Source organism: Gavialis gangeticus, unplaced genomic scaffold, assembly GCF_001723915.1.
Source record: "Gavialis gangeticus isolate Ggan-Ray unplaced genomic scaffold, GavGan_comp1, whole genome shotgun sequence".
Taxonomy (NCBI): domain Eukaryota; kingdom Metazoa; phylum Chordata; order Crocodylia; family Gavialidae; genus Gavialis; species Gavialis gangeticus.
Window position 1 is genome coordinate 33,036,666 of NW_017729006.1, and position 16,617 is coordinate 33,053,282.

At 39.4% G+C, this 16,617-nt stretch overlaps 1 protein-coding gene across 6 annotated transcripts in view; it reads right to left on the reverse strand.

Annotated features, from left to right (window-relative positions):
• Positions 1-16,617, reverse strand: part of GLI3 (GLI family zinc finger 3) — a 287,319-nt gene that overhangs the window by 14,855 nt on the left and 255,847 nt on the right. For all 6 annotated transcript variants that reach the window (XM_019509091.1, XM_019509087.1, XM_019509089.1 and 3 more), the window contains 2 exons: positions 1,779-1,928; positions 1,018-1,182 (listed from right to left, as the gene is read on the reverse strand). In XM_019509091.1, the coding sequence (XP_019364636.1) occupies positions 1,018-1,182; positions 1,779-1,928 (315 nt within the window). The remainder of the gene's footprint in view (positions 1-1,017; positions 1,183-1,778; positions 1,929-16,617) is intronic.

Sequence of the window (16,617 nt, forward strand, 5' to 3'; positions counted from 1 at the left end):
GGCTAGAGTCTGGAACCAGCTTCCAAGTGAGGTGGTGCAGGCTCCCACCCTGGGGGTTTTTAAGAGGAGGTTGGATGACCACCTTACTGGGGTCATTTGACCCCAGTGCTCTTCCTGCCATGGCAGGGGGTCGGACTAGATGATCTGCTCAGGTCCCTTCCGACCCTAGAAACTATGAAACTATCATGCCATTATACAAACCCATGGTGCACCCACATCTTGAATACTGTATGTAGCTCTGGTCTTCACATCTCAAAAAGGATGTAGTAGAATTTTCTAATTCAGAGAAGGTACAGAGAAGAGCAAACAAAATGATCGTGGGTATGGATCAGATGCCGGACTAGGAGAGACTAGAAAGGCTAGAACTATTCCGTTTGGAAAGGAGAAATATGATAGAGGTTTATAAAATCATGAAGGGTGTGTACCATATGAACAGGGAACTACTGTTAACCAAGTCCTAAAATGATAGGGGGCACTCACTGAAATCGGTAGGAGAGAGATTTAAAACAAGATAAAGTACTTTTTAAAAATGAAGCGTGTGGTTAATTTGTGGAGCTCAATGCCACAGGAATTGATGGAGGAGGATACTATAGCCATTGTAAAATTAGGACTAGACAAATTCATTGATAATAGAACGTTTGGAGATGTCTCCTCAGACATCTGTAAACCGGTGATGGTGGATGCCAACCAGGGTAACGAATAGGGGATGTATCATTCTAGATGGTCTAGTTCAAAGTTCTCCCTCTACAGCATCTACTTCTGCCACTGTTGGAGACAAGATATTGGGCTAGATGAACTACTGGCCTGACCCAGTATGGCAAATCTTATGTTTTTATGTTCTAGAAGCCTCTTTAGATCAACACAATATTAATATGATTTATCGCTGATGAATGCAATATGCAACTGACCTGTTTCATGTTCCTGATGATTTTTTGGTTGCGTTTTACAGCAGCTTCTTTTGACACAATTATATCTCAGCATAGTTAAGGCTATCTTACCGCCTATGTGTTTGCTTACCTCATTGGAGTGAGTTCTGTTTTGGTGTTTGGCCCGATCGGATGCATTAGAGAAAGCTTTGTTGCAGCCCTCATGCTCACAAACATATGGTTTCTCTCCAGTGTGAGATCTCAAGTGGGTTTTCAAGTTTTCTAATCTGGAGTAAGCCTTTGTACAACCTTCAAACTGTGGACAACATGTAAAACTGGATTATGCTAAATGCTTGTGATTTTAGGAAAGGTAAAACAGCCCAATATAATAAAAAATTCTCAAAGATTAGAAGCTTAGTAATTTTGTTCAATAGATGGAAGTGTTTTCTTCATTTTTGTTAAGACAGTCCACTGTAACTTGAAAAAAATATTTCCAGCACAATGCAAAACTTCTATTGCAAGAGAAAAAATAGTCTAGATAAAAAAAATGTGAACAGATTGTTACTAACTCAGAAATCCATTAGCATTCTGGGGTTTAGCAGTATTTCTATGAACAATGCAAGCACCTCTGCCTTAGTTAACACCTTTTACAGAGAAATTAAATTATTTAATGGAGAGAATTTAGATTTAGAAAACTGGGCCTAATTGAATCATCATCTCACACCTTCCTGTAGTCACTGTCTTCTGTGCAAAGTAAGTAAATAACTTCTACTCTGCTGATATGGTGCTGTTTTCACAAGATCAGACACAGGTGTGGAACGGCTATGTTGGGAGTCCAAGTTGGGAAGGAGCAGTTTCATGACCCAGCCTGTCAATCCTGTGAAAACCAGCTGTCCAGGGTTGTGTACTCACAGTGCATTTATGAGGCTTTTCCCCCGTGTGTCTCCTCATGTGTACCACCAGCATATATTGGGCTTTGAAGGGCTTCTGCTCCCGGGAACAATCCAGCCATCGGCACACAAACTCCTTCTTCTCACCATGGATGTGGTCATTGTTTATATGCTGCAGAGGTAGAAACCATAGGATAGGTTAGTACATTAGCAACTCCCTTCTGTTGAAGACATCATACCATCACTATTAATTACTGTTACTAGTATTACCATAGAACATAGGAGCCTCTAGCATGGACAGGGACCTCACTGTGATCCAAACATAAGACAAAAAAAGAAGGCTTTTGCTTCCAAGATATTATAATCCAAGTAAATTATAGGCCTAATCTAAAACAGATAAAGTGTTATGTGGTCCTTTCTATAGACATCAACAGGCGTTTAATTAGTCCTAGATATTTAATCAATCCCAATTGATTAAATCATAATTGATTCTGTATAATTTTACTTAGGACTTCATTTACATAGTTCACATGGGGTGTGTCTACACAAGACACTTAATGTGCCATAGACAGTCTATGGTGCATTTGCACATCATGGCAAAAACTGTGCTAATGTGCAGCAGAATTAGTCTACTGCACATTAAGACTGTGTGCCATTGCTACTGTGGATTACCACTAACTACTGCACATTTATGTAGTACCTCATATTAGAGGTACTTAATGTGTAGTAGCAACAGCACATTAATACATGTGTAGATGTGCCCACAAAGTACTACTTACATCCCAAAGACTTAATTTAGGTGTTATCTAACACATGATTTGCAAAATCATGCTTTCAACAAGATAGCCTCCAAATAAAAAGGTGAAGTAAAAATGTTCAATTGATCTTCCAACAAAATATTTGTCTCACACCACATTACCAGTATTTTCGTTTTGTGGATGTATTAAATTTAGTGTATATTTGATAGACTTCAGTTATTTAAAAAAGCAAACTGGAGTTCCTTCTAATCGAGATTTCTTTGCCATTTTGTAATATGGTTCTTCCTGATTTCTCCTACAATTTCTTGAAGACTCAGACCTAAATTTGATTCTCACATACACACGCTCAGCTCATTTTGGTCAGTGGGATATTCATGAATGAATCCAAAAGCAGAATCTGGTTGTATATCTTTCACTCAGATCCATTCCATAAGACCCTGGAGCCACAAAGAATTTTAAAAATGTACTTAATTCTTTGAAGTTTTTATGTACAGGTATATCCTAGTGAGCCAGGGCATACATATCTTAGCACTAAGTTTACCTTTAAAAAGGTGTAACTGTCAAAATTCTCAGTTTTAAAATACACACAAATGCTCACAACCAGAATTTTCAGTTACCTAAAGAAATGCATTTCAATGGCACTTAAGCTGCCTGATTCTCCTGGATTTCTTGGAAAGTACCATCAACCAGACTCTCTTAATTTTTTTGCATTTATTTTTCTGAAACAGGTCTGTTTCCCTCTTCTACCACTAGGTGGCTGCCTGTCTCAAAAAATGGAACTGTTTCAATTAAGGCACTGAGACTGTTTCCAGAGTTTAAATTTGATCATAGGACAGATGAAATCAGCATCCGCTCCATAAGTAGCTCATAGAAAAGTCAGACATACAGAAAGTCAGTAGTTCATAGTGAAACACAAAAAAGATAATCCTGATCTTTTCAAAGTCCTGAAAACAATCAAAAAAACAAATAAAATCACTTATGTTCACAATTATGCAAGGTCCCTATGGCAAACAGATGTGGGCTGCCTATAAAAGATGACTGTTCTTTTTCTGTTTTCAAAACTTTATTACCATTTCTTAAAAGTTATGATGCTGCACTGAGCATAGGCACAGAACAGATGTGCTGGACAACGTACAACATGTAATCTTTAAGAGTTTATGTTTCAAGTGCATATCTCTATAGTTCATTCATATTACATGCGCCTGTACCAAAAGTGTGCAGATGGCCAGTGTTTTGAAACCGAATCAGAACGGTAAGGGAAGGTTAATGTGTGCTCTTATTGCCTGAGAGAAAAAGAAGCAGCTGCATGAAATTCCATTATGAAAACAACTATTGGTCAGATCTTTCTGTAAATAAAATGTATCGTGAGTTGTCTGGACAAAGCTACACTGTAATGGAGGAACAAAACCAAAATTAGTGCATATGATGCAAACTGAATGTGGCCTGATTTTGAGTAAGGACCAGCACTTCATTTTGTTCTCTTTTACCTCCAAAACCATCCTTCTCCCTGTGCTGGCCTGCACAAGTCAGGGTGCAAACTTTGCTCACTTCAACATGTCGAAAATGGTTTCTCAGTACGTATACCTATAACTCTCATCCATCCCCTGTCACCTCCTGGCTTCCCTCATGCACCTTCTTGCTCTTTGGACTCTCTGTCTTACATGACCCCTTTTGCAATCCATGCTAAAGGCAGATAGTTGCAAGAATATTTGCCTGCTGAGCTATGTCATCCACCTCTAAGTCCCTTCATTGGCTCCTCCATTGAAGCTTCTTGTGATCGCCTTCAGGTCACTGCCTGCTGCTGCTGCTCCCCACATCTCTGCCCCCCCCTCTTATCATGTCACTGCTTTCCCATTCTCCCTGCTTCTCCCACAGGCACCTGCACTTTATTTCACAATACTCCTATGTGTCAAACACCTCTTGGACCTTGTCTACAAAGCTTCTCTGTTCTCTCATGAAGATCCTCCTCTTCAGGTAAAGCCTAGAAAAAACCTGATAAGGACATTTATTAAGCTGTGGCTGCATCTACATGAGATGCTGACTGCGTTGTTACTGCGCAGTCATTTAGTACTTGCATACACAAGTACTACATGACTTCACAGTAACCAGTGTTACTGAGCAGTAGTCTCCCCAAACGGCTTTTTGGTGACACTGACTGTACAGTAGCTCGCTACTACTGAGCAGCCAGTGTCTTGTGTAGACACAGTCTGTTTGACATAGTTAAAACATGAATGGGCTGTTCAGTGACCTGAAGGAAACAGAGAAAGATGTGGAAAGGCACTGGAACTGACACTGGGCACTGGTACAGAAGGAAGAGGAGAGGGCTGAGATAGGTGAAGAGTTGTAATGAGTTAATCCTATGTAGCAAAAAACCCTAAAATGTCAGAACACAGAGAAGTACTTCACTATGATGATTCTTGGCTTTCATCACCCTGATGGTTTACTTTGGGCTAGATTCTGATATCCTTAACACATTTTTATCTTGGTCCGTGCACCACCACTTTGACAGACAGTTAGGTAGAATAAAACAAATAAAATGTCTATTAGATTTTTCTTGGACCTTTCAATTGTTATTTTGGAGAACAATATTTTAGAATTATTTTGTGGAACGTGTGTGTGTGTGTGTTTCACAGAAAAAATTGATCTTTCTGTCTAAAGTGTTCAGAAATTTCTGAACTCTGGCATTCAAGTTCTTTGATTCTGATAATTACCTTCGGATTTCGCATGGTGTTTTTGACTCCTTGGTCTCCATAACATGAATGATTGAATAGTTTTTAGTTTATAAAACAAAGAACACTCTGGAATAAGAGTATTATGCAAAGCAGAAGCTTTGGTGGAGTACAATAAGGATTTATGGGGTTTCAATTTATAATCTGTTTGTAACCTTATTACATCCATGAAATGTCACATTCCAGGGAGTAGATCAGAAGGATTTTTTTTCTCAGTGAAATTGAATTTTGATGTAATAGCCCTAGTTTCTTACAGGCAAAAAGACCTTTCCTTTCATTCTGTGTTTGTTAAAGACCCAATCCTGCAAGTCTTCCATTAGTAATCCTGATTAAAGCAAATGGGCCCATGAAAGCCAAGAGACCACTCCTGTGTTTAAGGACAAAAACATAAGGCTCTACTCAGCATCTGGCTCCATATTATTAGATGCTTCCTACCTGATAAATAAAACTCTCTTATGAATAAACATGCTACAAAATATCCCTCATTGTATACAACTGCCATTGGACACCAACCCCTGCAAGTCCACTTATAAAATGCTGTTCTCTTTCAAGCCAATTCAATGTTAATCACTAGAATTAAATAAGCTGTCATCCACCCTGGCAAAAGATTGTATATGATATTTGAGGTAAGAACAATTAATGATCAAGTTTGGTATCCCCCTTCTGTAATTTCTTCTCAAGGAGAGGAATGCATAGGCATGCTGATCAGAGCGGACTACTTGGTAAGAGTTTACTCATTCAACAAAAGCCAGAGGTGTATCCCTCCATTGTGCAAGTGGCAAAGGAGACTATTGTTTGACCCTGAAGGAAAGATGTGAGTTGCAAAGGAGCACTGGAAAACGGATCTATCTGAGGCTGCAGCTTCAAACCAAGTATGATTTGGTGGAGAAAAGAGGAAAGTGTGGTGAAAACATCTAATTCTAAGTGATACACTGAATGCATCATGGTGCATATTTAACATGAAAAACGAACAGAAAATGCTGCTTATCAGCTATGTGGCCCCATGAATGGCATCGTGGCAAGCATCATATTTGCATTTCCACTAGATGTTTAGTTGGTTAGGTAACTTCAGTGTTGTATTAATAAAGTTTTTGATAATTCATTTTCCCACAGTGTTTAAAAGCAGTGAGTGCTAAAAGTCTCCACTACAACGCACCATGAAACACAAACACTTAACCCTATTTATGGTCCAAATCTTTCCCCCAGCTGCTCAGACACAAGGCCCACAGGGCAGCAGAGCTACTGAAGTCCCTCTGTGTGAGACAGGCAGTAAGCGATAGGAGAAGAGCAGCCAAACAGCCTCCAACCATGACTTATTTTGCAGCTGCACAAAGGAGTGTGAGAGTCCACAAACAGCAGAGATGCAGTATTCCATGGCCCAAAGTATGGAGCACACAGAGCACAGACTGTGGTCAGCAATACCAACTGGCAGAATAGTTGTGTGCTAGGGCTAGAAAAGAATTAATTGTTCCTAACCTATGGGTTATCCAAATAAAGCTTCTTCATTCTGGTTTCGCATTACAGATGAAGATTTGGCCCAAAGTCCATATGCAATTAAATTGCTTCAGGAGTCAAATATACAATGTACATCTACAGTATAAGCTCTCCACTTGTTTCTGTTTTCAGGCATGAACAGACAAAACATTTATACCAGCATAATGGTGTAAAAAAGTAATGGAGAGATTATGTAAATCCTTAAAATACAGTAACTCTGCTCAACCCAGTGGAGGATTCTCTATGAAAGAATCAGGGTAAAACTACTGGTTATAACTTATTCTAGTTTAAGTTTTGTCTGTCTACAACAACCTTTTGGTGGCTGTTTGCTAAATGAAAATATGTTACCTCCTCCTACTTAGTGGTGAGGCCTAGTAGTATCTGCCTATGCTACTGGGTGAATTACCCTAGGATAGATGCATATCTTCTAATGAATGTATCTTCAAACCATCCCATAAGGTAGGGAAGTACTGCTATACCCACTTAACAGATGGAAAACTGAGGCAGCAGATGGAAAACTGAGGCAGGTCCAGATTCTCAAAGGTATTTAGTTAGCTAACTCCCATTGATGTCAGGCTGATTTCACTAGTCCAATCTGGGCCAAACAGGCTTGGACTTAGAAAAAGCAATGACCTGCCAGAAATGTGGACATGCAACATTTATACTAATGTGCATCCTGCTTCCTTCTCAAGGATGTTATCCATGATTCATCTCTGCTCTTCACTACCATATTAGGTAGTCAGGGAAGTTGGATATGACAACATCTATACCTCCATAACACTTCGTTAGAAGGTGACATGCACACTCCTTCCTGTCAGACCAGCAATGGACAAAAGACAATGTATAACTGATGACCCATGGTCTGTGACCACATGGATAGAGGACAGATCTGAAAAAGAGCCAGGATAGAGAGATGCAACAGGCCAAATATATTCTCCCACAGTGGAAATCCCAGGGGCTAGGCAAATGCTTTGTAATGTGGAGTGGGACTGCTACATCCCTAGTAAATTTTTCAAGCATGTTCTAAGCAGAGTAACTGAGTCCCCCTCTAATCTGTAATAGCACTGCAAACTGTGGTCACTAATACCAACTGGCAGAATAGTTGTGTGCTAGAGCTAGAAAAGAATTAATTGTCCCTAACCTATGGGTTATCCAAATAAGGGTTCTTCATTCTGGTTTCGCATTATAGATGAAGATTTGCCGTGTAACTGAAGTCTCCAGGTGTCTCCCTGCCCTGTCTCCCCACTCCCAAACACACACACACTGGAGTTATTCTGCATCATTGCCTGGAAAGCAGGCATGTATACGTTCTATTCTTTTTCTACAAAAGATCATCTTCAGGAAAAGTCAAACCCCTGTACGGACAGGCTAAGCAACAACATCACTAATGCAACCTTCATGACTGCATAAAGATCATATACATTTGCCCCATGTATTTAAGGTGGCATAAGCACTTAAGCCATTGCTAGTCCTTAAAATGGGAAGAAGGACATAAGCCGCTTTAAGCCCTTCTGGTAGCATAAGCACTTAAGCTGCTTTCAGTTCCTAAGGCTAAACAGAACCTATTACCATGCATTGAGATGCATGTATTCGCACACCGTCACATGGCTGTGTGGAAGCTCGGACAATCTAGCTTCCTACTTCTGAACGTATTTATTATTGAATTATAGTCTCTACAGTTGTGCTGGGCACTTCCTAGATGACTCAAAAACAGTGCCTGGACAAGTGTTCGGCAGGTGTAAATTGACAAAACTCCACTAAGCCAATGAAAGTATGTCAGTCTCCACAGCTGAGCACTTGTCCCCAAAAGAGGCCATGCTCTAAACAACTTCCAACTGGAAAGAATGATTTTGTCATCTTCACTGAAACTGAATATTCCAAAAATCATCCCAAGTAAAACCAACTGAACCTCAAATGTGTTGTGGTGATAAGATAATTTCTTAGTCATTTCAGGCCTGTAATCACATTGATAAATATCCTCTTTTACTATAATCTTCATTCTGGTGGTTAAGCTAGCAATCAGACTTGATGACATTTCTGTCACTCAAGCTCAAAGTACAATTTTCAAAGTTTGTTAATTATCAGTGATTCAAAAAAATAGTAGGGATGAACTCCTAAATGAAGATATACCTATTTCCAATGATCAGATCTTTTTTTTTAATTGTTTAGAGGAGAAAAAAATGTGGAGGGTTTTAACAATGGAAAAAACCAAGACTACCAGATATTCATAAATCAAAGAGATCAAATCACTAAGTTAGGAAAGCTTCATTCAGAAAAAATGGTTCTTTGGAAAGTTAGTTAGCAGCACATACCAACCAGAAGGTATAAATTAAACCACTTTCTAGGTTTAATATATGAACACTATATAGAGGTTCTGAAGAAGACATGTCACTTTAAAATATGAACTAAACAGCACTGAGTGCACTGTATCCATTAGGCACATTAGTGACTCTTTATAGCAAGAAAAAAGTGCACTCAGCTGGAATTCTGGTTAAAGTCAAGTGCTAGCTCCACTTTTTCTTACTCCTGTTGTTAATGTTACTTGCTCAGAGTCCCATCTCAATTCCTTGAGGAAGACTGGAAAAACGGGCAAGAGCAGCCTGTGGAAGAAAGGAAGTAGGGGGATCAAAATTCGAAGGCCAAATAAACTAAGAATTAATGGCAGGTTATAAACAAATAAGCAGATGCCTACATCTATGTATAGAAAAGGACCATTTGCTCTGGGGCACAGGAGGAAAGGCAAACTAGTAGGCAGTTCAGACAAAGGCAGTGAGTGATGGCAGTAGAATGAAAGAGTCCCGGGAGCTGATGGGTGATAGGGCGAGCAAAAGATGGAACACAGCAATGGAAAGAATAGGGAATGGGCTAAACCAGACAATTAGAAAATAAGTTAGAAGGAAGAAAGAGCCAGGGAACAAATACGGAGCAGCCAAGAAGGTACCATAGGAAAGGAACTCACTGCAGATCAGGAGGGGTCCATGTGGGCAGCCACGTTCTCTACATCAGTGGTCTCCAAAGCGGGGTGCGTGCACCCCAGGAGGTGCACAAGATGATCCACTGGGGTGCAGGAAGAAAATATTAGAACTTCTATTTATATAGATAGAGGTTCGCGATCAGAAAAGTTTGGAGACCACTGCTCTACATGGTAAGACCAGGGAGGAAAAAAGAAAAATAGGAACTCTTACACAACAAGGCAGCTTTTATCTCCACCAAACTCTATTAGGAGGGGAACTCATGTAAACTGAAATGGGCTGCTTAATGTGAGCACTTTAGCACAATTAAGAACATAAAATGATTGCATAAAAATTGGAGCTTGCCCCTATCAGATAAGGCATGCATTTTAGAAGCCTCTTGTCTTCCAAATAAACCCTTATTTTCATTGTTAAATAATATTTATACTCGCCTCCAGACAAATAACCTGGAAAATGTGCTGGCAGTTACTGACTCAATATTTTCCCCATATTAAAGCAAGATAACAATTTAAACATTCAAGGTGCCAGCACGCAGAGAGATAGGCAGGCAGTGATATTTTTTTCCCCCTTTCTTGAAATTAAGCACTTTTTTGGCCTAGAAACCTATCTATCTGGAATACAGACCCACACATAACAAGAAGCCATTATTTATGAGATTGTGATACACCATAATGAGATCCACAGTCATCATGGGAAGGTGGTTTCAGACACCATATTAAGACAGAATAAGTTTTTGCGAGAAGAATGGGATAGATTAGTTAGTTCACTCTTTGTGGTCTTGTTCGTTCTTTGAAGAAATAAGAGGGAAACTGAGCTCTCCATTAAGAGGAAATTTTAAGTAGTGGGCTAATGAAGAAAAAAACCAATACGGCTCCTCTCTAACAACTTATACCTATACTCTGCAGGTGTATTTATGCTACATAAAATAAAAAAATAAGGATGAAAAATCTAATATAATTACTTGATTTTAATTGTTTACTTTAATACTTTCTAATGCTTCATTTTATTTATTTTTATGCATCTTCATACTCCATGTTCAGTTTTATTTTTGTTTAAATTAGTATAATGTGCATTTTGCAGTATGCTTCTACTGATAAGCAAACATCATGTAACTATATCTAATTTTATTGTTAAATCTATTATATCACTTTAGTGAAAGCTGTAAATAAACTACTACTACTAGAATACACCCTGCCATATCCCAGGTCAACCACCTATAACAGCTGCCACCTAGCTCTAAGGGAAGTAAATACTGATCTTATTCTTTGGGAAGCAGCAGTCTAGAGACATGAGTTTAGTCCTGCATTGTTGAGACTGAGCTTTCCGTTCAAGTTAAAAAAAGAAAAACCCATTTAAATTGATGACTGTGGCCACAATTTCCCCTTCCCCCATTGACGCATATCCTATTTGGGGCTTGTTGGTTGTCAATGGTGGCCCAGTGCCAGCTGTGTTTGAATGGCATTTATGTTATCTTGTAGCTGATGTGTCTTAGTTGTAAATGCCATATTTGATTCTTCATCGCTCTGTATTAACAAGCCTTTTATAAGTATGCAAATCAAAAGTGCTTTCTATAGGCTAATTTATATGAAGGGGTGTTTCCCCCATTCAAAATTTCAAGCTTTCCTTTTTGTTTATTATCAATACATTGTGTCATTGTCTTTGTTGCCCATCAATAGGTTAAACATACCCAACTTGTATGTTTAAATGCTGAAGACAGAGAAGTCCCCAAGGATACATCAAGTGTTGGCTCCTGTACAAAGAAAATACTGTATTTTGCTCTGAAGAGCTTTCTGTGGCAATTTAAGCACAGTGAGACAGACACAATATCCTGGAGAGAGGAAAACCGGCCTTATTACATTCCTGACCCAGGAGAAGGGATCTGCCCTTAGGACATAAAGGGAATCAGTGGGGGTGGTGGTGGAGAGGGAGGGGGAGAAAGAAAAGTTAGCTAATCCTGAAAGTAAAGACAGCAGTACATTATGCTGTGTGGCCTTTCTTTTCATCTCTTGTTCTACAGTACGTATATGATACAACATTGAAGAGGCAAACACCTTTTCCTGTTCAGCCTGAAGAGGTACTCCATGAGGCTGTATTTTGGCTTCTGTGTTTTCATGTGGGCATGGAGATACTTTGGGAGGTGGGGATGGAGAAGAATGTGATATTATAAGGATTCCTTCCCAGTAAAATCACATCTTGTTCCTGTTTCATTTAATAAAAAAAATCTATTCCCATTATCTAATATGCCAAGCCAGCTAACAGCTCTGTAAAGGTGATTTCCCCAGTTCGTTCTTGGTTTCCTGTGTAAGTCTATGTAGCTATGAAGCAATGGGCAAAAACCCATGCTTTCAGTCTTAATAAAGAAAAGTTTACTGAATGAGATTCTTCCCTATCAGCAGCACCATGGTTGTGGAGGTTAATTGCCTTACTTTTATAGCTATATAAAATGCTTTAATACGCTCTGAGTTTTGTTTCTCCTCTGAAGTTCCTTCACATGACATAACCTAAAACTAAAGTGCCATCTCTCAGGGAAGAGGCTTACATTCCTGTATTATTAACTGGGAGGTTAATAGAGGAAAGCTGGAATCTTAAAGAGGTCAGGCTTTAGGCTTTCTTTTCTTTTCTTTTTATGGAAAGAATTTTACACTAGAAGTGGCTGTGATAATTGAACCTTGTCAATCCCTTTCATGCTGAAGTGTTATGCTACACGTGGTGCCTGAGTTCGTGTGGGTTGTCTGTATTTCCATATTTCATGACATCTGCCCCTATTCCCCTGTCTAAAACTGTGAATCTTCCAGGCACATTGCCAAGCCTCTCTATTTGAGGAGGTACTGGGACAGGGGTGAAGTTGTTGCAGTGACTTCTGTCTAACAGGATTTCTGTCTAGTAGGAAAGCACAATCTGGATGTTTAAGCCAGGGCTGTTCAACTTCTAAGTCACTGGGGGCTGCACCAATGGGGGATACACCATGTGGGCTGTACCAGTCCGAGCCATAGGTCCCCCACCAGGCCATGTAGGTACCCCACCACTGCACAACACATGTGGGCACCCCAGCTCACCCTCAGCCTCCTGGCTGCAGTCCCTCCCAGCACCATGGGCTGTGCCATACTACCCTACCCTGGTTTAAGCTATACTGGGCACTTAACAGCTATACTGGGCACCTGAGCAGTCAGACAGTCCCAGTTTAAGTTAGACTGGGCACCTGACTGGTGAGCAAGTGATGTGTGTGGAAACAAACCTGAAGCATTGATCTATAATTTTCAAAACTACTTAACTGACTTAGGAACCCCAATCCAAATTTCAAGATATGTGTTAACATAATGCTGTGCCTGGAAAAATAAGTCCTGCAACTTAACAGAGCTAACTAGCTGGATGCGGCACTGTGCTAAGGTGGCTAAACTGCTTCTGACCCTGGATGCAACATTTTCAGAAATAGCTTGGTGCACCTCCATAGGGCACTGCCCTGCATTATATAAAAATATCTTTAAAAACCTAAATTTCATTGATTTTTCAGTGAGACTTAAAACAAGACCTAGATTCACAAGGGTTTTTTACACCTTGTGATTCTGGCCCTGAGCGACTAAATTAATTTAAAAAATAGATCTTGGGTGGCCTTGAAAAATATTTTCAACTTTGCATCTCCCAAGTTCTTTATTTTAAATATCAAAACCACCAAGCGTTTGGGATGATCTCTCTTTGCTGTGTAGTTCATATGATAAATAAAGAGTAATTCATCAGTTGGGAATGCAATTGATGGTGGCCTGCGATATAGCCCTGTATTATAGCTTAGGCTTGGTGAGCTGGATCTGGACACACAGACACACTCCACTTGTATTAAGTTTTGATTAGTCCTTAAAGGCTCCTTGTGTGCTGTAGCACAGGGAGGGTGAGGCCTGCAGGGAAGAGTGACAGAGCTGTAGTGGCCTTGGGACTGCCACAGTGGAACAGCACTGTTCATGCTACGTGAGCTGCTGTACACTTGAGGAAGGATTTCCCTTCATGCACAGGCTCTGCACTACCTAGAGATCACAGTTCTGCTCTCAGCTGCACAGGCACAGCTCTGACTGAAGCTATTAAAAATACAGTTATGTAACAAGAGTACAATTGTTCTCGTAGTTTGCTGGCAGAGAGGGTGAGCAACTATTACCAGCAAACCAGTATGAATGAGATCATCTTAGACTGTTGCCCAGGCAATACACAGCTTAGTTGATTTTGAATCACTGATTATGGAGAGATACAGTATCACCTGAGCCTCACCTCTAGGATTCCCTATGTCTGGGGATTAAAATGGTTTTAGTGTGCAAGTGCTGTAGTATTTCCAGGAAGCCCACGTTATACCCCATTAAACATCCTAATAGGCAGTATCCGATGCAAACAATAGCTGACTTCCTTGTGTGTAATAATGAACTCACATAAAGCTGTGTTAATGAAAACATACGTGAAAAACAGGGCTTACCAACCCCATCCCCCCACCCACATGCCTAAACAGCTGCAGATGTTAGTGCAAGACTTTGAAAAGTGTTTATTCCATTTCTAGCTTTCTTCATTGGCAAAAAGTGCCACGGAGTTCTGCCCTGTGCAGGGGGACAGTAAAAGAATAACAAACAGCATTTCAATAAGGTATTTCATTTTATTTGTAAACACCTTGAAGGATGAAAATACCAGCCTGCTTTTGTAAAAACATGCCATCACATGAAAGGTAGATTACCTAAATACTTTAGATATTTTCCCACATGGCTGCAGTAGAGATGACAAAAATCTGTAGACCTTCCTGCTACCATAACTCATCTGACTTCAAGGAAAGTCAGGTCTATACTGTTTATATTAAAACCAAAATTAACTTTCCCCAATAGTGTTCACCTCTAATAAGCTCTAGGCATAGACTGTACCTAAGATGTTCCTGTGATTTGCTCAATTACTGTGGACCCTAACAGACCCCACTGTAACACTGAGGTTGTAGGCAGCTGCTATTGTCTTAATGCATCTTGGTTTCAAACCAAAATAAAAGTAATAACATCTTGTGGCCTTTAAAATAATGTACATTCACAAGAAAATTAAATAAGCAAATTTCTAATTTTTACAATCCACAATGCAGATTGAAATGCTGCTGCCCAGAAACAAACTCACAATAGTAGAGATGTAGGGGGCTGGATTGGAAAATAGGGGCCAAAGACATTAATATATAAAGTTATAATGTGTTCCATAAATTGTGTAGCTTTAATGACAAAAATCTGTCAGCATTTCCATTGCAGTTCAATGCAAGGGTTTTAGAAATAAACCACAAGCGGTCAATACCAACAGGTTCTTTGAGTTAAAATGTAACCGTATATTCCAGCAGCTTTATATCATTTTATATTAGCAGAGACAAACCACTTAATCCCAGAAGCCAATTTCTAAATATAAGAAATGCTGTAGCATGATGGGACAAGGGGCTGCTATAGAGCAGATTCTGAAAAATTCCAAACTACTAGACTAGTACAATTGAATAACTATCTACACGCAGGATTTAGCAAAATACCTGAGCTCCCATAAACATTTTGTCTTGTTTTATTAAAAATCTTATGGTCATAATTCAGAAAATAAGATAGCAAATGAAAATGTGGGACATTAAAACAGACCTGCTATTTAGGCTACGATAAATGTATGACTGTAAACACTGAGAGTGCATTCAGTACTTGCCAACTGATACACAATTCCTTTAGTTCAGCAGTTTAGACTTAGACCAGATTCTTTAAAGCCATGCATTTTTCTACAGCTTTTAATAGTTTATTAATGATTACTGCACTGTTAACAGCGATCACCTTAAAATGAAACAAAAGGTGTTGCTCAGCAGGACTTTCCTGTATAAATCAATCAATATGCCTTTCATTTTTTAAAGAGAATCCTCCTAAACATACTGTAGGAACATGTTCAAAACCTATACAGTTAAAAAACTCATGCATCTATGACACTAGTCCACAAAACAGCAGCAATTATGTCTATAAATCTCTTTACAGATTATGTTTAAAAACTGGGTTAAATTAGGAGATGGGTACTGATCCATGGTTTGCCCATGAAGATCAGGATGCTTACAGCCTTAATAAAGCTCCAAAGAAGCTAGATACCCCAAAAGTATGGAGAAGTGGTAACATATTAGGGAATGTTTAGCAGATAATATATATGTTAAAACTTGTCTCATGACATAGGAATACCTGGTGATTTAGAGACAATCCATTGTAATACCTATAGGTAATAAAAGGAACACAGTTTTATCTTCAATGGTGCCATCCACAGCTGACCAGAATAAGACATCCTGGGCTCTCCTGTTACATTTCTGAAAACTCAGATGGGTATTTCCTAACTGCAAGCTGACACAGTCCCCTTTGTGCACTCTTATCACGTGCAGCAATTTCATCTCTCTTATCCGATAAGACACTTATGCATCAGTATGCCTGGGCTTTTTCTACTGACCATCCTTTCAAAATTAATCTTTAAAACTTTTGTTAAGTTAGATCATCCTTTGAGCCTGTCATATGATGTGGATCAGAGTTACCAAGGTTATGACCCTACTGTATGCCAGAAGTCAGTATTCACTGAGTCTTGTAACTACCCTGAAATCCACTACCCCACCCAACAAACATCAAACATCCTCACTAACTCTAGAAAAAGTTGAGCCACATTAAAACCTCACACTATTTCTTTCCATGACCCAGGCCCCAAAATACTGTGCTGACATGTCATAAGTCTTGTCCAATGTTATTTTCAAAAGCACTATGGTAACATCACTAACATGCTGATGATGCTCACTGGGTAAAATCCTGGCCACTCTGAAATTAATGGGAGTTTTGACATCGAATTCACTGAGGTCTGGAATCATCAACCCCCTTGTCGATGATTTCCATCTCCACTGACTTCTACCAGCAATGAATCTG